At 34.2% G+C, this 23,248-nt stretch overlaps 1 protein-coding gene across 1 annotated transcript in view; it reads left to right on the top strand.

Moving 5' to 3' along the window:
- The first annotated feature begins 29 nt into the window (after window positions 1–29).
- LOC145313184 (polynucleotide 5'-hydroxyl-kinase NOL9) overlaps window positions 30–23,248 on the top strand; it is a 29,277-nt gene continuing 6,058 nt past the window's right edge. Inside the window, exons 1-17 of the mRNA XM_080152476.1 lie at window positions 30–105; window positions 714–771; window positions 1,123–1,281; window positions 1,649–1,773; window positions 2,095–2,256; window positions 2,476–2,567; window positions 2,967–3,114; window positions 3,722–3,763; window positions 4,251–4,334; window positions 6,761–6,867; window positions 9,841–9,965; window positions 10,204–10,281; window positions 10,601–10,692; window positions 15,266–15,339; window positions 18,033–18,136; window positions 18,657–18,717; window positions 22,937–23,081. Of these exons, the coding sequence (XP_080008602.1) occupies window positions 52–105; window positions 714–771; window positions 1,123–1,281; window positions 1,649–1,773; window positions 2,095–2,256; window positions 2,476–2,567; window positions 2,967–3,114; window positions 3,722–3,763; window positions 4,251–4,334; window positions 6,761–6,867; window positions 9,841–9,965; window positions 10,204–10,281; window positions 10,601–10,692; window positions 15,266–15,339; window positions 18,033–18,136; window positions 18,657–18,717; window positions 22,937–23,081 (1,710 nt within the window). The 5' untranslated portion in view covers window positions 30–51. The remainder of the gene's footprint in view (window positions 106–713; window positions 772–1,122; window positions 1,282–1,648; window positions 1,774–2,094; window positions 2,257–2,475; window positions 2,568–2,966; window positions 3,115–3,721; window positions 3,764–4,250; window positions 4,335–6,760; window positions 6,868–9,840; window positions 9,966–10,203; window positions 10,282–10,600; window positions 10,693–15,265; window positions 15,340–18,032; window positions 18,137–18,656; window positions 18,718–22,936; window positions 23,082–23,248) is intronic.

Below are 23,248 nucleotides of genomic sequence, written 5' to 3'. Positions count from 1 at the left end.
CTAGCTCACAATTTTTATGATTTCAGATACAAATATATATGTTTAGACACAATGGGTAATAAAAGAAAACACAGTTTTGAGGAAAAAGAATTATCATCCACAAAGGCAAACTTCAGAGTTTATAAAATGATAATTTTTTACAAGAGTAAGGAGATTGGGGTAAGTGTTGTACTGATATCATGTACGTGACTAGTAAGTGTCCAAACTACTCATTAATCTCCAATCTTAACTACCAAGGGGAGGTTGTGTGAATGTATTGTGACTGAGAATTTCGAGATTTCATTGATTGGGATTTGAACTCGAACTCTCGCCACAGTAATTCAGTGCGATACCACTGAGCTACAACGCTATTTTGTTTCTTGCTGAACACACCTTATAATATAAATATTGCCTTTCTTGATAAATTTGAAACGGTTAGTAAACGAGTAACATAATAAATAGGTATAGAATACTTGGATATTATAATAGGGGAATTTTGTCGTGAATATAGGTTGCTAATATAGTCCTTTTAAATTGGTCATTATGGTCCTCCGTGATCAAGGGAGGGAATGGAACAAAGTCATAAGGTGGATGGATGTCATCAGCATATTAGCCAGCTGGGAGAAACATTTGATCAGAGTATTTGAGAATCTCTGACAATATCCACATAATCTATATCCACTATTAACATGAATTTTAATAAAATAAACTCTGAATAAAAGTATAAAAAAAAGGATGTAAACAAACAGAAAACTTCCCCAAAAGAAAATCCAATAGATAGCATAACACCAGGAAAACATGACTTACAATTTTCACTTACTTTTATAGTTAAACAGCTATATTATCATGTACGAACGTAAAAAAGAATGCATTTACAATGTACATGTTGTACATAAATACATACAAGTATTGATAAAGTTTAATAATAAGAATTTAATACCTATATAATTGAAAAGGATTTTTTTGTTTGATTTTATCTATCAAATAAAATTACTGTTCTATTTTTATCTTTGCTTTTAATTGCTGTACTATCTAATGATCATATTTGTGATACAATTTAAGTTTTTGTTACAGTATTTTTTTATTTCTCTAAATGATGTTTGCGATTTTGTCTTTCAATGTAAGATGTTTTGAAAAAATAAGATTCTACAACAGCAGCCACAGACAACGCTTCTACTAGTCAAGATTACCAAGATGGGGACAGAGAAGTAGCAGGACTGAAGGATATGGCGCTAAATGATAATGAGGAGCAAGGCAGTGATGACAGCGAAAGTGACGAGGAAAATGATCAAAGCTTTCCAGGTAAAACAATTAAAACTGGATATACAAATATTATGTCATAGCCTAGCCTAGCCTAGCCTAGCCCATTCTACCAATCAATTAGGTCAACCTGTCTAAGCACATAATGGGTAGGACGGTTATTATAACAATATAAATCTATCAAAATGAGACCTATGTGAAGCTTTCCTAGAATAAACAATTCAACAAGCGAGATTTTAATGACCAAACTAACACAACTCAAAAACGAAAAATAAAGGAAATGGAATCAAAACATAAAACAGGAAAGGGGGATAGAAAGGAAGTTAAACGAAAAAAGTTAAATTCAAACAAAATAAGATGAATTTTTGAATTAAAGGTAAACAAGGAAATTACACTTATGATAATTTAGACGACCTGGACAATGATAATGATGAAACCAACCAATTAAATGAAAGTCTGTTTGTTGTTGATCCCCTTGGTACAGGCACTATTGAAATTGCACAATCTCCAGCAGAAAGTAACACAGAAATTAAGGTAATAATAATTCTTCAAATCCAAAGATCTTCTTTAAAAAACATAAATGCGTCCAACTTATACACTAGCCAATATTTTCATTACTTGAAAATCAAATGTGAAATTTTTTCTTACAACAGTTTGATGCTGTAATTATCATCGACAAAGAAATATTTTGATTAACATTTTTGATTAATGGAATACAGAGTAGAAAATAGTTCATTGCATTGGATGATTTATTGAATATTTTTTTTACATAGGTAACCTTTAAATGTCTATAAAAGCAGACAAAATTTTCAATTGAAATAAACATATTCATACATCCGAATATTTTAATTGAAGGAAGAAATGGTGGAAGATGGTGGCCAAGAACAGATTATTCCCCCAAATATAAATAATACAAGATATAACTACACTCTGCTTCCTCAGAACAGAGCTCTCATTCAGATATACGTTAATGACCACTTTTGCTTTAGAGGATCCCTTAAAGTTAGAGTGCTTAGGGTAAGCAATTCAATCGATTTTTTAGTAGTGAAGCTACTCTATAATTTACTTTGTTCATCCGTCCGTCAGTTCGTTGCGCTTTTGGGTAAATGTGATTTTCACATTTGCTATTCAAGAGAGACGACGAAGTGTTTTTTTGTGTTTACTACCCTATGTAGGTAGCCATTCTTGTTAAAAATCTTACTTGTATTATACTCTTCATAATATTATTTGTTTTAGGGTGTGATAAGCTGCCAAGGCTATCATATGAAACCATCAACACAATTTACAAATGTCTATTCTCCAAAGTTTTATTCTTCCATGAGTTTTAAGTAAGTACCTACCTATATTTAGTAGCTACGCTTTTCTTAAATTCTCAACATTAGTTTGTGTGTACCGTGAAGATCTTATGCGGAATCTAAGAATGGTAGAAGGGTCCAAAAAGGAAATATTTTGCAGGGTTTTTTCCCTCATGTGGAGCCTGCGAACGAGGGTGACGGCGGATATCAGCGGTCACCAGAATACACCCACCCCACCCCCCCCGTCTTCTTGTTCTGCTTTAACTGCCAGAGTGCAATCCTACATTTCCCTTCATAGTTATTTTTCTGATTGGCGTAAATGTTTAATGTGAACTGGTTTATCTTTGGTTGTCAATCCCTGCCCAAAATAACATTTAAAGTCATTAAAATTTCCTTATATTCACGAAATTATTTAACCTTATTTGTGTTCAGAGGTGTACAGAGTGGAGAAGATGAGTCAAAAATGTTGGATGATTTTCTCAAGTCTGCGTGTATACGGCACCAACCCAACATATTGCCAAACTGTGCTGTTGCTATTATTGAAATGCATTCTGAACCATGGATAGATTATTTAAAGAAGGTAGGCCTTCCTATTATTTACAAAGGCAGGCTTCTTAATATTATCAAAAGCGAAGCGTATCTATATTTAGAGCTCGTCCGGCCGTAACGAATAGGTAAAATATCGTAAATTTTAGCATGTTTTGATATTCTCCTATCGATTTCAAACTTGGCATGATGATAACTGTGACAGTTAGGTACAATTTGCCAGAAAATGTGTATGTCCATTTTAAACATCATTTTTTAGCTTTAAAAAAAAATATTCATACCTATTCACTTGGATTTTTATTTCTGGATTTCTAGGAGTTTTAGTTAGGTAGATATAATGTTATGATACGTTAATACGAAGCGTCCTTATCAAGTTTAAAAATGTAAGTATGTCCACTCACTAATCCACCACCTTTTTTTTTACTGTATATCAATTTATCGTCCATTGTCATATCTCTTTAGATCACTTTTAAGTACCTAGACACTTTTAATAAAGATATTTTTTGTCACACCTTAATATCAGAAACATTTTAGTGAAAAATATCTTATTACTACATACCGGATATGGAGTAATGCCCCCCCTTCCCACACCCCCCATCTGCTTGAACAACCACATTGTTAACGCCTATTTTTATTTTCAGGGTTTGAAATCTCTTGGCGGTAAACCTATGTCAGAAGACAAGGTAAGACATTGTTATTTATCTTTAAATACCTTTTCTAGGGGGGGGGGGGGGGGGGTTAATGCAACCATCTCGTAATCAATGTATAAATGGCACTTAGAATTCGAATTTCTATCTGAAATTTTGCATGAGTAATCCTTGGTAGGTCTATTTTCCCTAAATCGAACAAAAAGTTGGAAAAGTAACGGCTAATGGCTGGCGGCTCAGCCGTTTAGCCATTTTTTTTGGTATTCTCAATGCAAATCCATCACGAAACCTATCTCCACATAATATCTTTGCTGCTCCAAAACGTTTTCAATCGATTCTAGCCAGTAGTTGCTGGTACTAGAAATTGAAAAAATGTTTTTTGTATCATTTCACATGATTTAAAGCAAAAATATGTTTTAAAAAGTTGATTTCTACGTAATTTATGACAGATTTGTTTTCTTTTTAAATCTGTTTATTTAAGTCTTAATTTTATTGATACAAACAAATCAATAAATCTATCTAGGGATTCTGTAGTTTGGGGAAACAAATCGATATTAATGTTATCGGAACAGAAGACTTTCACAATCAGATATGGACAGAAGGCCAGGTACGTAAGTTTTTATATTTTAATCGTTTTAAATCAAAACAAATCCTATACCTAGCCCTGTGAATTTAGGTTTTTAAAAAAAAAATTTTATTTTAAAAAGTAGAATGGCAATACCCATAAGCAATTAAGATTAACAATGTCTTGTTTCTACTTTTTTAGCTTTCAATGTTTTGAGAAGGTGTAAACATGTTCAAACTTAACTGCCATTGTTTTATCCCTCCATACAGAGTTGGTAAAAAAACAGGTTTTTTTTAAATAAAAGAACAAACCAGTTAGTTTTTTTTTGGTTTAAACCAGGTTTTTTTTGTTTTTTTTAATAATATCCAAATTGTAGGCCTGCCCTCCCCTTCTTTTTTCATCCCCTCCCCTTTTTTCACCCCCCAAAACGGGGGGTGCCCAAATCTGCCCAAAAGGACCCGATAAAGGGCAGCCCAAAAGCGCCCGCCTGATTTGACAACCCTGGCTGATACAGTAATTTAGATTTTTGACACTTCTTTACTGTATTATTTACATTATAAAAAGATATAACTGGAAAGATAGGCCTTTGTATAAATATTTTTTAAAAAAACCACCCCACCTTGTTTTTTTTTGGGGTTTTTTTAAGCTTGGTATTTTTTTTATTTAAACCACTTGGTTTAAACTAAGAGGTTTTTTTAATGCCAACTCTGCCTCCATATTATCGCGTTCTCAACTTCTATCTCTTATGCGTTGAGGTCTTGCCCTAGGGGTGTATATTCTGCATGTTTGACCCTGCTAAAGGAGGAGGGGGGGGGGGGGGGGGAGTAAATAAAATTATGTGGTTGGGAGGAAAAAAATATAAAAATGAAGAGAATTAAAAACATTTTTTTCCAGTTCCTCCTATGTGATGAAAGACTAAAATAATATGTGGGAGGGGGGATAATATGAATAAAATATGAGTTCTGAAAATATTTTTCTATTTTTTCCCTTCCTTGCTGGAATAAACTAGGAGGGGATAAAAAATAAAATAAATCTTGTACCGAATATACACCCCTATCTTGCCCTTAACAGTCAACGTTTGTTAATATTTGCCCAGTTCACTAATAACTTTTAGAGGTCGACCAATTTTTTTCTGTAGGTCAACCTAAACAAGTACAACCCACAAAAACCCTTAGGTATAAAATCGGTTAACCTAAAGCTTCTCTAGGACGACCTAAAATTTCCAGAGGTTGACCTTTGTCTTTTGTGAACTGGGCTTGCTATTGTCACCCCATAAATTTTCATTTCATCTATGTATACCTAGGTACTCATTTAAAGATTTTCTTTTTTAATTGTAGGTATATTTTTCAGGGGTGTATATTCTTTATGGGATCCCCTGCTCAGAGGGGGGGGGGGAAATAAAAAATAAGTGGTTGGAGGGAAAAAAAATTTAAAAATTAAGAAAACTGAAAACATTTTTTCCATTTCCCCCTTACCCCCCCCCTTTCTTGGTGAAAAAAAAAAAAATGTGTGGTAGGAGGGATAAAATAAATAAAATATAGAGTTCTTTAAATATTTTTCCATTTCCCCCCCTACTTGGTGAGAAAAAATTAGGGGGAAAAAAAAAATTTTGTAGCAGGGGAAAAAAATAAATCTTGTGCAGAATCAGGGTTGTCATTTTGGGCGGGCGCTTTTGGGCAGGCAGTTTTAGGCGGGCGGTTTTGGGCCGCCCAATATAAGGTCCTTTTGGGCAGTTTTAGGCATCCCCCTTTTAGAGGGAGAGAAAAAGGGGAGGGGGTTAAAAAAAGGGGGTTTGGGTGATATCCTTATACTAAAGTAACAGGATGTGTGTGTTTGTTTGTGTGTCTGTGTGTTTGTACCAAAGGATCTCGCTAACCGCTGAACCGATCGGGTTCTCCTTAACAGGGTAGCTTCTCATAGGTTCTGGGAAGGTTTATAACTATTTTGGGGGAGGGTACCACCACCCTCCTAAGAGAAATCGCCCCTAGAAAAAAATTACACTCACCAAAAAACTTTTTTAAAAATTTTTTAAAACTAAAAATAAAACTGGGAGGAGGAAACCTCCCCTCCTCAAGTGCCCCTAGAGGCCTCTAGGGCCGTAGCCGCTAGTTAACTATATAAATCAGTAAGCTCTTTTTGTATCTAGAGAAGGATTTCGCTAACTGCTGAACCGATATGGTTCTCCTTTCTAGTGGAGCCTTTATAGGTCCTGAGATGGTTTTAGGCTATTTTATTTCTAATAAGTCTAGGTATGGTTTTAGGCTATTTAATATCCTTTTTAAATGCTTTTTACGTCATTTGCCCAAAAAGGGTGCCCAAAACCACTTTTGGGCGCCCAAAACCCGCCTAAAACCCTTTTGGGCAATTGGGCCGCCCAATATCAAAAAAGTGCCCAATTCGACAACCCTGTGAAGAATATACATCCCTGATATATTTTGGAAAAATTCTGTAATTTTGGTTAATTTTAGGATTGGGAAATTGTTCTGAACAGCATGGAAATCACTCAGAAAAATGGCCAACAGCCAAAACTAATTTGCATGGGCGGAAAAGGTGTCGGAAAATCTACATTTTTAAGGTAATTAAAAGTTACACTTTTATAAAAGAAAGAATGACATCATCCATAATAGCGAATTAAATGGTATGACAAACGAACAAAAACAGTGAAAACTTAATAAGTAGAATATCAATATTAATTGTAAAACTGCTTAAATACAGGACACTTTTTAAGGAATTACTTACATTTTTAGGACATGATTGTAGAGATGCTTCGCTTATAACGTTATCCCTTGATGTAATAGGAATCATTATTTAAAAAATCAGATAACTAGGGTGATTATAACATATAAAAAATGTCGTTAAAAAGGTTTAAAAACCAACATGTTTTTATGTACGTACTGACTTTCTGGTAATGATAATAAAGTTGCTACGCTTCCAAAATGGGGCCTAACTCATATCGAAATTATCTTGCAAAGTTTCAGATCGATAAAATAGTTTCTCGTATTCATTCGAATCCGGTGGATAGGAACCAGTTCTCATCCATACGAAAAAACTATGTCTAGCATCGTGTTCACGCTTTTCCTCAACAGTTTAGCGGATTTAAAACCGACACGCAACAAGCGGCCAATGGATCCTATAAATAGACACATTTGCTGAATCAAAACTGGTTTTACCTAAATTGTATCTGTTCCTTCTTCGCGATTATAGAATTTCAAAGATTTTAACAAAAATTGTGTGATGATTTGACTTTAAAATGGCCTTTGATATAAAATATATATGCTGTATATTACCCTTAACACATGAAAGTAGTAGTTGTTTTAAAAACCTTTTTTTGTAGATTAATTATAACTTATAAAATTGTCGACGGGGGTAACTTCTGACTTTAATTAATGCTTGTTTTTCTTCAAATTACCTTGAAATTTTAAACTTAGAAAGTAAAAACAGTAATAAATAATAAACATATCATTTAACTAAAAATACTGGCACAATTGATTTACAACATATACTTTTTTTTAAAATTGAAGCTTTTCTACAATTGGGGTCGGTTACTCTCTCTGTCCGTCAGTAACAGTTAGCTTTTTAGGTGGAACAATTACCTTTTTCATTAACTTGGACATGTTTGAATTTTCCTATCGATTTCAAACTTTGCAAGGTTATTCCTGTACTAATTAGATACGGTTTAGAAAGCGTATCAATTCTATAATCATTACCAGAATGTCCATACGCCCATTTTTAATATGTTGATTTTAACTTTTTTTTACAACAAATTTTTATGTGTAAAAATTATCTAATTGATCTGATTTTTGGAATACTGATTCCTAGGACAACAAAGTTCAATGTTTAAAGCAAAGCATCTTTATAATCAAGTCCTAAAATGTAATTATGTCCTTTAACATTATCATGTATTTAAACAGTTTTTTTAATTACAAACAATTAAACAAATTTACTTAAACGTTTGTTCCGACTTTTATAACTTTATATTCTGATTATTCACTTCTTAAACTGCACAATGATAATGTCATTTTATCCTACGGTTTCATAGCTTCGCTTTTATAGATGTTGTCATCCTTGTTTACATAGAAACAATTAGCATTGACACTCGAATTTTGTATGTAAAAAAGACACGATAGTATTAAGTTATCAACCACATAAACAATAGATTGTTGAAGACATTAGGCCTTTAATTGATTATATCAAAGGAATGTTAGTAATAAGTATACCTAGTCAAATTAGTTAACAACTTAATAGTTGATTATACATTAAATAACAAGGATGAAAATTTCCATAAAAGTGAATCTATGAAAGGGTAGGACAAAAAAACATTAACAATTGTAGAGTGTCATAACTGAAAAAGCAAATATTCAATTGCTAAATAATCTTAAATACACAAGACAAAATTTGGTGTTTAATTAAGATATACTAGCTCAATATAAAAAATAGCGATTGTGCCTATCGATTTCAAACTTTGCATGGTCATTACTGTAGTAGTTTGGTACGATTATAAAGCGTAGCAACTCTATAATCATTACCAGAATGTCCGTACGTTCATTTAAAACATGTTGATATCTTAACAACTTTTTTAACAACAAATTTTTATGTGATCTAATTCTCCTTTTGATCTGATTTTTGGTATATAGATTCCTGGGACAACAAAGTACAATATTATAAGCGATGCAACTCTATAATCAAGTCCTAAAAATGTAAGTATGTCCATAAACATTATCCTGTATCAAGCAGTTTTTTTAACAAATTTACTTACAATTTTGCTTCGACTCTTGTACTTTTATATTCTGATTATTGAGTTCTGACACTATACAAGTGTTTATGTCCGTTTGTCCTACCGTTTCATTGCTTCGCTTTTATGGATGTTGTCATCCTTGTTCAATATATCAATTATTTTATCCATATAAAATTCAAAATGGTTTAGAACAAAAATATTTACTTTTGTGTAATAAACGGCAAAGTATCTAAACAATTAGAATTGATATATAAAAAGTACTTTTGATATGACTTTTTATATCACTCATAATGCATAAAATAACCATTGTTATAAATCCTAAATATGCAGTGTTGAATTGTCTATAGAAATATTGTTTTAAAACCTCAACAAATATGACAAACTTATATTACTAAGCCATAAACATTAAGATTAAATGCTATTTTAAAGTCAAATCATCGCACATTTTTGGTTAAAATCTTTGAAATTCTATAATCCTGAAGAAGGAACAGATACAATTTAGGTAAAACCAGTTTTGATTCAGCAAATATGTCTATTTATAGGATCCATTGACCGCTTGTTGCGTGTTGGTTTTAAATCCGCTAAACTGTTGAGGAATAGTGTGTGTTATATCCAGCTTTCTAAGAATATAAAAATGTAGAATCATAAGATTAAAACCAGTTTTATTATCTTACAAAGTTTCAAATCGATAAAACAGTTTCTAACATGTCTAAATCAATTAAAAGAGCTAACTGTTACGGACGGACCTACCCTAATTATAGAAAAGCTTCTTTTTTAAAAATATAAAAACATAAATTTTATCATTTTTTTTAGATGGTGCCAGAATCAGAACCTGAACGCCGGTAACAAGTGTCTGTACCTGGACCTGGATCCTGGTCAACGGGAATTTGGTTTGCCATGTTATCTTTCCCTCTGCCTTGTTAATAAACCAGTCCTAGGTTAGTAAAGCCTGTGATTTCATACATTGATTAATGATTATTGTTACCATCCATCTAGATTTATAAAGGTTAGAATTATTTCGAATAATGTATGAAGAATGCAGATTCTTGTATCGATACAGTACATTATTAATAGGTCAGTACGTCTGTTTAGAAACATTTCAAAAACTATGCGACTCTACGTCTAATTGGCTATTTTACCCCTGTTCGCTTATGAATTATATCTTTATTGTTTTAGGTCATAGCGTATGTCAGCCGGAGCCTGAATGGACTTTTGATGTTTTCTTCGGGGACATTAGTGTTGGGAGTCAACCAGGTACTTTTTAGTAGCATTGCTAAACTCAAGTCTGATCGTAATGCTATTACTTGCTGTATTGCATGATAAAATGGCCCAACGCCAATAAAACTGGAGTCGTAAGAATGAACACCGTACGCACCTTTTAGTTCAACACACCCAATGTATGACAGGTTTCCCACAGTCACTTTAAACTAAGCTATATGAAATACAATTAAAATATTGATTAATTACCAAAGCCTAAATTAATAAATATTAGAATGATCTGCTTCTTATTTTAGGTTTATTAAGGAAAAATTTTGATACTTGAGTGTTACTTGATATTACCTACTAATTTTAGAAAGATATCTGAAGTGTGTAGATTTGTTGTTGAAGGAGGCAAAGAAGTATAAAGAATATCCACTTCTAGTCAACACAATGGGCTGGGTCCAGGTATATTTGGCAATAAACTAAAACTCACTTTCTAACATGGCTTCTAAACCGAATAATATCCGCTGGATTAGAACCGGTTATAAGCAATACTGAAATATCATGTACCTATCATATCGCATTATTGGACAAAATTCAACCAATGCATGCACACTGGTCCGAAAACGCAGTTTTGGGTCAACAATTCGTTTTCAGCCGTCTTTTGGCCGATTTTATTGCCCAATACGGCAAATTGGGGGTTTTAGGGGTCAGGGAGTCCATTTACGAGAAAAAAAATATATGACCTCAAAGGTCAAAGACCTTTAAAATGACCTTTAAAGTCTGATTTTCCCGTTCTCGTGGTTTTATTGGACATTTAGGGGGGGAAGGAGGTGTCCAATCAAGGCGACACTGAAATACGTTTTTATAGGGGATTGCATTAGCTAAATTTCATGTGAAGTAAAAAATTTTGTAAAATAAACTGCTTTTGCACCAGCTGAATTTCAAATTTTCGCCTTTATTTTTAGTTTTAACCCATTTATATAAACATATATATATATATAAATATTATATTATTAAGACATACTTTTAAAAAAGAATTTATTTGATACTTTAAAGTCTTGCAAATTGTAATTTTTAATTAATAAAATATTACAAATTATATGAAAGCCCAAAAAATGTGTTTATTTAAATAGAAGCAAACGAACACACACACGAACGCAGACACACGAACACATAGTTTCGACCAATCAGAGGCAAGAGATTTTTCTTAATCGTCCAATGAGAACTCAGAATTTTGGCTTCGACCAATAAGAGACAAGGACCTTTATTTCGACCAATCAGAGGCGAGATTGGCTAGAGGCAAGATTATCTATTCCTCTATGTATATTTTATATGTATATTTTATGACATACATTTTATTTTTTATTATTACGCACAAAACGAACAAAATCGGATGCCATATATATCGTGAAATATGAAGCCAATTACAATACCAGCAAATTCTCTTTAATAAACATGCGCGAAACTCAGAGAATACTCACTAACAAAATTTTGCCAAACTTACCCTTATCTTAAAAACTGAGAAAAAAACCCACATTTTTGCATTTTGTAGGGTAAAGCGGGGCGATCTCGGTTTTGAGGTGAAGTCGGTATTTTTTTGACCACCTTCATTAACCCATTAGTGCCGAGCGCCACTTTTATGGGCCGATCGAGCTGTAAGTTTCAGGGAAGCTTTATAATGGTCAAAACGGAATTCATATTTTTTTGTTTTGCTCTAGTGGCGTGCACAGGAAAGTTGCAAAAAAACCCGGTTCGGCTTGGCCATAAATACCAACCAGGCATTAACACCCGTTTTTGGTGCTTTCCCCCAGTTTTAAAACCCGGTTGACCTGTATAAACCCGGTTATTTTGACCAAAAATCGAAAAATGTAATTTTTGAATGCCAAAAGTGAGATGAACACTTTTTAGAACTTTGATACGATCCGTAATTGAAAACTACACAACCTCATGTAATCTAAAGAGCTACAAGTATAATACGAAGCGATTTATTTCAAATTTCGTGTTTAGCCGGCGATTTCGGGTAAAAAAACCCTGTTTTGTTGTTGTTGTCAAAAAAAATCTATTAGTGAAACCGGGTAATAAAAATTTCAGACTCAAAATGGAAATGCCGAACCAGGCCTATATAGGGCGTAAAAAAACGATAAAAAAATCATATAAAAAATAATAATTTAAATAAAACGAATTCACAAATAGATGTACTTGTCAATAAACTTTAGATTTAACGAAAAAAATCAGCGACTTTACTATAAAAACAAAAAAGTTAGATGGGGTATTTTGAATTTTCATGATTTTCAAACTTTGTTGATCTATACCGGCAAACGGAAGTAAGCAAAACTACCTGCTCCAGGGGGAAATGAAAGCCAGGGTAGTAGAGGGGGGATTCATACTGAGAATGATGCAATTATGAAGCCGAAAACCGTTTTTTTTACATTTTCTGGCACCGGGTTTTAAAACCCGGTTCGGCACTAATGGGTTAAATGACATTTTTCTCCATGTTCTAATCGACTGACAGAAAAAAACATTAAATCAAATTTGTTCCTTATTAAATTGCCTACAAAAAAGTATTTTTGTGAGATGAATTTTTAGGGTACTTATTGGGTCTTAAAGTCGGACGACAAAATAATTTTTTTTCGATTTTTTTGCTTCGGTCGGAAAAACGGTAAGTTGGACAAAAACTGGTAAGAGCTAGAGCTTAGACGTCTTCAGGGGACTTATTAAGAATCTAATAGGCTATCCATTTCCGTTTAAAACTTTAAAAAAGCTTGTATAGTTTTTTCTTAAATCGACTAAAAGTGAAGCGGGGCGAATTCGGTTTTTTCACTTTTTCACTTAAATTTCTCGTACTTAGAAAAAAAAATTTTTTTTTTGTAGAAAAAATTGTCCGATCTTAATAATTTTTTTTGTGAATGCTCTTTATTACATTTAGCAACTTTAACCTTTAGGGCATGCTGTAATTAAATCAATATGTCATAGGTTTTTTGAAGCTGGAAACCCGACCACACATTTTGCCAAACTTTTATCTTTTTTTCAACTTGATTTTTTTAGGAAATTTTGCTAATAGAACAAATTTTTTTTGGGCCAAATCTATTCAAAATTGCCTGAATTTTAAGGATCAGGCCTTTAAAGTCATAAAAAGTTATTTTTTCTAGTAGTATTTTTATGTTTTTTATCAAAAAAAATTTCGAAAAAAAAGTCAAATTTCGCGTACTTCGGAAAAATTATTTTTTTTGGTAGAAAAAATTGACCTATCTTAATAAATTTTTTTGTGCATACTCTTTATTACATTTAGCAACTTTTACTTTTCGGGCATGCTGTAATAAAATCAATACGTCATCGATTTTTCGAAGCTTGAAAATGCCCTACCGACTTCGCCTCAAGGCGGGGCGAAGTCGGTGCCGTTTTAGAGATCAATTTTGACAAACTTCCCAAAGTCCTAGGTTTACGTCCTTTTAGGACCTGATCGACTTTTCCGAGATCTTTCTACTGGTCTTGGTCCCATTTAAAAAAAATAATTTTTACGATTTGCAGGTTCAAAAAACCGAAAAAAACACCGAGTTCGCCCCGCTTTACCCTACCATTTTTAGTAGCGAAGCTACTCTATAATTCACAATGTCCGTCCGTCCGTCTGTCCGTCCGTCTGTCCGTCCGTCCGTCTGTCCGTAATTAATGAATTGGGGGAAACGTGATTTTCTCGGCTCCTATAAAAGATAGAGAGCTGAAATTTTTTGACAACATTCCTATCAATAAGGAGCACAATTAACTATAAAACATCAATGGCGGTCGGACCGCTTTTTAGCAGGTTTTAGGCTATTTTTATATTTTTTCAAATTTTCCTCATAACTTGGGTGTTTGTGGTCCGATTTTCAAAATTATTTCAGTTAAAGATATCAAAATTAAACTTCCCGTCATTTGAAGAAAACAACAATGACGGTCAGACTTCCTTTTTGCAGGTTTTTGGCTATTTTTATATTTTTTACATTTTTCCCCATATCTTTGGTGTTTATGGTCCAATTTTCGGTATTTTTTTTACTTATAGATATCAAAATTAAATTTCCTGTCATTTGAAGAAAACAACAATGACGGTCAGACTTCCTTTTTGCAGGTTTTTGGCTATTTTTATATTTTTCATATTTTCCCCCATATCTTTGGTGTTTATGGTCTAATTTTTAAAAAAATTTCAGTTAAAGATATTAAAATTAAATTTCTGGCGTTTTAAGTAAAGAAACAATGGCTGCCTTTTAGCAGATTTTTGGCTATTTTTATATGTTTGACACATTTCCTCATATCTTTGGTATTTTTGGTTCAATTTTAAAACTTTTTTGCATTAACAGTTTCAAAGTATTTTTCCCATTGTTATGTGCATCTAGTATGTAAATTACCTTAACCGTTTTCATCAGGCAAAATAAAACAAGGTTTCGTGTTTATTTTTCCAATAAATCTATTCTTGATTCATGATTAAATACACTTTAAATCTACTTCTACGTATTCCCATCCACAATTTTTTGTGCTTCGCTACTTATGGATGTTGTCATCCTTGTTTGTGTTATAAATAATTTTTGAACTTATATAGGACTTATTTTAGTTGGACAATTTCCAACATGCGGATATTTGATTTTATCACATTTAAGCAAGTATAGCCAATTTATCAATGTCAACAATACCTTCTTAGATTTTAGGGTTCTGCAGCTTTGGCCCCAAATTATTTCAAAAAACATATTATCAACATGGGTTGATATTTAAAATAAAGGTGGCCCAGGATGTCTTTGAAGGCTGGCAGGTCAACTTTTGTCTAAATTGATGGGTAGGAAAAATTGAATTTTTGACCCCTCCAGACCAGTGTGCAATGATAAAACAAAATTCTGAAAATGATACTAGTTTTGCCGGCTTTGGCCTTCGACCTCTCAGGGACATCAAAATTGAAATTAATCATTTATACTTATTTTGAATCCTAGATATTTTTTGTGTTTTTTGCTACTTATGGATGTTGGCATCCTTGTTTAACCTTAAGATATTGAGAATATTATTCTTTTGTCAGGGACTTGGATTACAAGTAAATACAGAGATCATAAAAAGATTAAAACCTACAACAGTGGTCCAAATTCAATCCAGGTAATTAAATTATTTTTTCAATTAAGGGGGGGGTTTTTAATGCAACCATCTCGTAATCCGTGATTAAATGGCACTTAGAATTCGAATTTCGATCTGAAATTTTGCATGAGTAATCCTTGGTAAGTCTATTTTCCCTAAATTGAACAAAAAGTTGGAAAAGTGACGGCTGGCGGCTGGCAGCTCAGCCGTTTTGCCGTTTTTTGCCTATTTTTGGGGCAAATTCATCATTTATTACGTAGGAATTAACTTTTAAAAACATATTTTTGGTTTAATTCATGGTAAATGATAGCAATAACCATTTTTTAAATTTCTAGTAAAAGCTGCTAAACGGCTAGAACCGGCTGTTAACGGCTGGGAGCTGCCAAGATTATGAAGGGTAGATATGGCTTGTGATATATCTAGGGGTAGGTTTTTATGGCTGCTGAGCTCAAAAATACTACCAAAAACAGTGGCCGCCCATTTATTTGGCAGCTGGGTAACAGCTGCAGCTCAGCTGGGAGCGGCCAAGAGTAGAATGAGTAGATAGGGCTTGTGACGTGTCTAGGGGTAGGTTTTTATGGGTGCTGAGCTCAAAAATACTACCAAAAATAGTGAAGGCCCATCCATATGGCAGCTGGGTAACAGCTGCAGCTCAGCTGGGAGCGGCCAAGAGTAGAGAATGAGTTGAATCAGTACATAGGGCTTGTGACGTGTCTAGGGGAAGGTTTTTATGGGTGCTGAGCTCAAAAATACTACTAAAAATAGTGGCGGCCCGTCCATATGGCGGCTGGGTAACAGCTGCAGCTCAGCTGGCAGCGACCAAGAGTAGAATGAGTAGATAGGGCTTGTGACGTGTCTAGGGGTAGGTTTTTATGAGTGCTGAGCTCAAAAATACTACCAAAAACAGTGGCGGCCCATCCATATGGCAGCTGGTAGTTTTTTGAGCTTCGCAATCATAAAAATCTACCCCTTGACACGTCACAAGCCCTATGTACTCATTCTACTCTTGGCTGCTCCCAGCTGAGCTGCAGCTGTTACCCAGCCGCCATATGAACGAGCCGCCACTATTTTTAGTAGTATGTTTGAGCTCAGCACCCATAAAAACCTACCCCTAGACATGTCACAAGCCCTATGTACTCAATTAACTCATTCTACTCTTGGCCGCTGGCAGCTGAGCTGCAGCTGTTACCCAGCTGCCATATGGATGGGCCACCACTATTTTTGGTAGTATTTTTGAGCTCAGCAGCCATAAAAACCTACCCCTAGACACGTCACAAGCCCTATCTACTCATTCTACTCTTGGCCGCTCCCAGCTGAGCTGCAGCTGTTACCCAGCTGCCAAATGGATCGGCGGCCACTATTTTTGGAAGTATTTTTGAGCTCAGCAGCCATAAAAACCTACCCCTAGACACGTCACAAGCCATATCTACCCTTCATAATCTTGGCAGCTCCCAGCTGTTTTCAGCCGGTTCTAGCCGTTTAGCAGCTGGTACTAGAAATTTAAAAAATGGTTATTGCTATCATTCACCATGAATTAAACCAAAAATATTTTTTTTAAAGTTGATTCCTACGTAATTAACAATGAATTTGCCCTGAAAATAGGCAAAAAACGGCAAAACGGCTAATCTGCCAGCCGCCAGCCGCTACTTTTCCAACTTTTTGTTCAATTTAGGGAAAATAGACCTACCAAGGATTACTCATGCAAAATTTCAGATCGAAATTCGAATTCTAAGTGCCATTTAATCACTGATTACGAGATGGTTGCATTACGAGATGGTTGCATTTAAACAGATATTTTATCGTTTAAGCCGAGCTAATGCCCCGTGAAAGCTATACTCTAGTGTTCCATAAAGGTGTTTTGGGGTGGTTGGGTGTGTCCCCCCCCCCCCCCCCCCCAAGAAAATAGCATAAAACCACAACAGGACCAATAGGTATATACTCTGAAGAGTAGAATCCGATCGGTTCAGTGGTTATTGAGATCTTAAGCTTCAGACGGGCGGACGGACGGACAGACAGACATCAAGCTACTTTGTATTATACTAGCGGCTTCGCCCCTAGCCTCTAGGGGCGTTGCCCCAAGAGATGACAACAAAAAAAATTCAAAAAAAAAAAATAAGAAGAACTAAAGAAATCTTCTACAAAAGAAATTTTCTACAAAAAAAAAAAAAAAAAATGGGGGGGGGATTTTTTTGTTTTATGGGGGGTTGGGGGTGTCCCACCCCCGAGAAAATAGCTTAAAACCACCACAGGACCAATAGGTATATACCCTAAAGAGCAGAATCCAATCGGTTCATTGGTTACCGAGATCTTAAGCTTCAGACGGATGGACGGCCGGACAGACGGTCAGACATCATTCTACTTTGTATTATAGACTAGCGGCTTCGCCCCTAGCCTCTAGGGGCTGTGCCCCAAGAGGCTTGATCAACCTAATTTTTCGTATTTTAGATTTAAAAAGAAAAAGTAAAAATTTTTTTTTTTTTTGGGGGGGTATTTTTCATTTTTTGGGGGGGTTGGGGGTGTCCCACCCCCCAAGAAAATAGCCTAAAACCATCACAGGACCAGTAGGTATATTCCCTGAAGAGTAGAGCCCAATCGGTTCAGTGGTTACTGAGATCTTAAGCTTCAGACGGACAGACAGACAGACATCGTTCTACTTTGTATTATAGATAGGATTGTTGAAAATTAAGTTACAGATATTATTTTTTTCTTGTCAGGAATAGTAAGAGTAACGCACCGTGTAGCTTTACTCCAAATTGGGCCATGAATAGAAGAACAACTTGGACACGGAAAAGCGTAGAACTATCCTACGCCCTAATAGGTACCTAAATAAATAATTTTTGTTGATTTTTATGCCAGTAGACGAAAGAACAGAAATATTTTTTGTATGGCTTTTAAACAAATACATACTAAAGGACATTATTTTGTCCTTCTGTGTGTCGGCCATGCTTAAAAAAACAAAACCTTATTGTTAGGGAAATGTGATTTCCTAACTGCTATTTTAGATTGACAGCTGCAATTTTTAGTCAAGATTCTTATTATTTAAACGCACCTGAGGTGAATTCTTAAAAAACTTTTGCCCCACTTAAATCAGTGAGGCAAACTAAAAGTTTAGAGGGGATAATTTTGCCCCACCAAAATTTTAGTGGGGCAAAAGTTTTTTAAAGAATTCCCCTCTGCTCTATAAATTTTTTATCCGTCTGTCTGTCGGCCATGATTAAAAAGACACCTTATTATTCAGTTCAAAAAGGCATCAGTTTTCATGAAAACTGTTCTTGTTTATTTTAAAAAGAATAAGTTTTCACGAAAACTATAATCATATGAACAATTTTTTACTCTAGAAATTGACGTTGCAGAAGAAGTATTTACATCAGAATCTTTGAAGAATCCGCTTAAATTAAGGTAAACAAACAATTTTTAGTTAGAAATGGGAATAGTTGTACTGTATTATATGTAACAATAGCAGAATTTAAGTCATTTGTGGTAAGATTATAATTCTTTTATTCCTCAATTAGGGTTTTCTGTATATAAGTTTGTAACTTTATTGAAAGTTTATAAAAAGAAGTATTTTTCCCTGGCTATTATATGCCAAGATTTGTAACCTTCCCGTATTTGTATTAGGGTTGGCAATCCGGAATCCGCCCAATTTTTAGCCAATTTTGGAATCCGAATCGGATTTTTAATTGGTAGGCTAAAATTAGCGTCTAGAGTTTTTTCTTTCAACTCCGCCTTTTTGAAGGCAAAGATTATCATCATTATATATAATATCTTATAAAATCTGGTTCGATTCTCGGAAGTGAATTATAGATAACAACAAGAACATTCCGAATCCGGAATCCGCGGGAATCCGCCTTTTTTTTGGACGGATTATTGTAAGAATCCGAATCCGGTCCAAAAATTTTATGGATTGCCATCCCTAATGTGTATAGTTGCTTTTAGGTTGAATTAGTGATGGCAATCCGTCGAATTTTTGGGCCGGATTCGGATTCCGGATTCTTAAAAGAATCCGTCAAAAAAAGTGGCGGATTCCTTGCGGATTCCGGATTCTTATTTTTGGCGGATTCCGGATTGGGATTCCGGATTCTAGCAATATTTTAAAGGCTTTTTTTTAAATTAAAAAATTTAAGTGCTACATATGTCCTAAAAATTATTTTTTTTTGGTTTTTTTTCTATAAATCACTTCCGAGAATTGAACCAGATTTTAAAAGATATTATATATAATGATGAGGGTAAGGGGGGGGAAGTTTCGGTAAGGGGCTATTCTCGGTAATTTCGACCTACCTTCATTAAATGACCTTTTTCTCCATGTTCCTTTCAAATGACAGAAAAAAAACATAAAAGCAAATTTGTTCCTTATTAAATTGCCTACAAAAAAGTATAAAATGATTTTTTTGTGAGAGGAATATTAAGGGTACTTATTGGGTCTCAAAGTCGGACGAAAAATTTTTTTTTCCCAAACATTTTTTAGTAGGTGTGTAAAGATCGACCTACACAAAAATTGGTAAGACCTAGAGCTGATCTGAAAAACTTTTTGAACTAGAAATTGCCCGCTTTTTCCAAATCCGTTGAGAGCTTTAAAATCGGGTTAATATTTTTTTCAAAAATGACCAAAGTTGGCGCCGGGGGAAAAATCGGTAATTTCAAAAGAAATTAAAATTCAACTTTTAAGGTCATGTTTTCATGTTTTCTTTTGTCAAATCTATTATTCCATATGGACATTTTAAGAATTAGGCCTAAAAATGAATAGAACAGATAAAAAACAAAAAAAAATTAATTTTATCTTTTGAATCAAAATTTTGCAAGGAAAAAATCAAAATTTCTGGTCCTTTGAAAAAAAAAATATTTTTGACATAGGAGGAATAGTCCGATCTTTATGAATTTTTTTGTGGTTAATCCCAATCACCTATACTAATTATGATTTATTACGCTTGTTTGGTCGTTTGGCCTTTTTTCATCGATTTTTTTAAGGTTAAAATGTAGTCAAGATTTTTTGCAAAGATGACACTTTTGCTTCAAATTCAATTTTTGAGGTCAATTTTTAATCAATTTTCATGTTTTTTGGGCTAAATCTATAGTTCAATGTGAGCTTTTTTAGGATCAGGCCTAAAAAGTAATAAAATACGTTTTTTTCTTATAGGGTAACGCGGGGTAATTCCGGTCAATTTTTTTCTTCAACTTAAAAAAAACATACTTCCAAAAAACTTTTTCCGGTTTTTAAGAGTGCAAATGAACGATATGGCAATAACGAAGAAGCCTGTCTTGGTCCCATTAAGATCTCGCAACTAGAAGTCGGTCAAAAATCGGTTTAAAGGGCGGCGGTTGGCCTATACCGGAATAGCCCCACCGGTGGGGCTATTTCGGTCAGTTGACTTTGGGGGGGTGGAACACCCCCTTAAAATATTTTTTTTTAAATTTCAAACTATGAGTAGAAAGCTGAGGTCATTAGCTTTCTAACAGTACTAGTCGCATGCAGATCAGACAATTTTTTGACAACATTTTTCCCATTTTAAAAAAGTCGGTAAAATCGCAAAAAAACCCATCAATTTTTTTCATGCAAACTTTTAAAAAAAAATCATACTTTTTATTATATGATTAGGTTTTTTTAAGCTTTATACATAAATTAGAGGCAATTTCTGATTAGCAGGTCTTGGAATTTCTTGAAAAAAGTGATTTTTTCCAAAAAAAATTTTAATTTTAAAAATCCTGCCAGTTTTGACAGCAGTTTTTGATACAATTTTTCTTGTCTCAAATTGGCTAGGATTGACCTACAAGGGTGGTTAAGGTGTCTAAAGATGCAAAATTACATGCCTGACAATTAACTCGAAATGATATGGGGTCTAACTCTAATATTTCAACACATTTTATGCAACAGGAATTTTGAAAATGCAAAATTTTGAATATGTACTCTAAATCTTGGAGATAGAACCCATATCCTGGGGAGTTTTTGTTAGGACATGCAAAGAGCTTTCTATAGACACCTTAAACACCTTTCTAGCTTAATCCTAGCCGATTTGACATAAAAAATCCAAACCGCGCAAAAATCGCGAACACCCTCTTATACGAAAAAGATGCAAGAGTTTCATATGGAATTTAAAATCTTCTAGCGGTCTTTCTATTAGACATACCCCTTCTTACATGAGCCAATGCAGCTGATACATCTTCAGGCAAATATTTAAGGCGTTCCTTTGGGTGATATACTCTTCCCATTACTATAAAAATGTGTCTGAAAAATTTTAAATGTCTTTACAATTTGAAAAGCTTAGGCAACAAAACATGACATAATACAAGCAGTAAAATGACTAATAATGTACATCTAACAACAGGCAAGGGAAGGTTAAAGCCTTTGTCATGCATTGAGGTTGTTCATGCTTCCAGATCACCTGAAAAAAAAGTTAGGGTATTATAAATTTATAAATACAGTAATAAAAAAAAAGTTAAAAAAGTGACCGGAATAGACCATATTTTTGAGATGAAAAAAAAATTATGAAAAAATCAAGTTAGAACAACGCCTCCAATTGCAAACGATAAATCAATGCCATATCTTTCATTTTACAAAAACCCGCGGGTCAATAGGACTTACCATTTTTTCACAATTTTAGATTGAACATGGCCTATTTTGAAATTTTTTTTTTGCAAATTTTTTGCAACTTTTTGAGGGCAAAAAAATCATAGAAGGAGTGATCTGACAAAAGTATAGGCAATAAACTACAACTTTGCTTTTCTGAAGATCTCTCGCAAACGTTTAGAACACCGTTAAAAAACGGTTTTAAAAAAGTTGGTCGAGTGACCGGAATTAGACCCCCCTACCGCATTTACCCCGCGTTACCCTATTAATTTTAAGTTTTTAAAAAAAAATTTCCGAAAAAAAAAATCGAAAATTCGCGTCTTTCAAAAAAATTCATTTTTAACATAGAAGGAATAGTCCGATCATTATGAAACTTTTTGTGGATAATCCCTATAACCTATACTAATTATGATTATTTATGTTCGACTGGCCGTTTGGCCGTTTTTCATCGATTTTTTTTAGGTTGAAAAAAATTACCGATATTTCCCCCGGTGGTGGGGAAATATCGGTAACTTTTTTGCGGTCAATTTCGGCCAACTTCTAAAAGTCCTAAGATAGTGTCCTTTTAGGACCTGATAGTCCTTTCCGTAAGCTTTCTACTGGTCTTGGTTTCATTTGAAAATATTAATATTTACCCCATTTTTTTTCAAAAAAACCGAAAAAAAACCGAAATTTCCCCCCCCTTACCCGATAATCTTTGCCTTCAAAAGGGGAAAGTTGAAAGAAAAAACTCAAGACGCTAATTTTAGCCTACCAATTCAGAATCCGGAATCCGCTATTAAAAAACGGATTCCGGATTCGGATTCCAAAATTGGCCCAAAAATTGGGCGGATCCCGGATTCCGGATCCCGGATCCGGATTCCGGATTGCCAACCCTAGGTTGAATACAGGGGCGTATATTTTCCTTAATTCACTTCCATCCCATGGGGGGCGGTGGGGGGAAGAAATTCAAAATAGGGAAATATTCTGTATCATTTTTATATAGATTACTTGTTAGGTAAATATTCACCCCTGGATGATTTTTTTCAGTACTACCAAAATATCTCTATTTTTCAGGGAAATTAAGCTTTTGGCTTGGATGGGAAGGTTTAAACCCTTGAAGGAGATGCCGGTGTTCAGCATATCTTATTCCAGTGTGGCACTTCATGTTATCCATGAACGTGTACCTAATCAGGGTCTATTGGCCGCTCTGGCTGGCAGGAAGGATTACATACATACAAACATTTTGATGCTACATAATAACTTCAAAAACATAATTTAAAAATATTTTACTGATCTATTTTTAAAAGTGAAACTCTCTATAATTCACTTTGTCTATCCGTACGTCGGTCAGTCCGTAACGCTGTGGGGGAAATGTGATTTTCTGAG

This window comes from Acartia tonsa, chromosome 3 (assembly GCF_053477335.1).
Source record: "Acartia tonsa isolate MP-2025a chromosome 3, ASM5347733v1, whole genome shotgun sequence".
In the NCBI taxonomy this organism is placed as follows: Eukaryota; Metazoa; Arthropoda; class Copepoda; order Calanoida; family Acartiidae; genus Acartia; species Acartia tonsa.
Note: the sequence above shows the minus strand (reverse complement) of the source record. Positions and strands in the feature narration are given on the sequence as shown.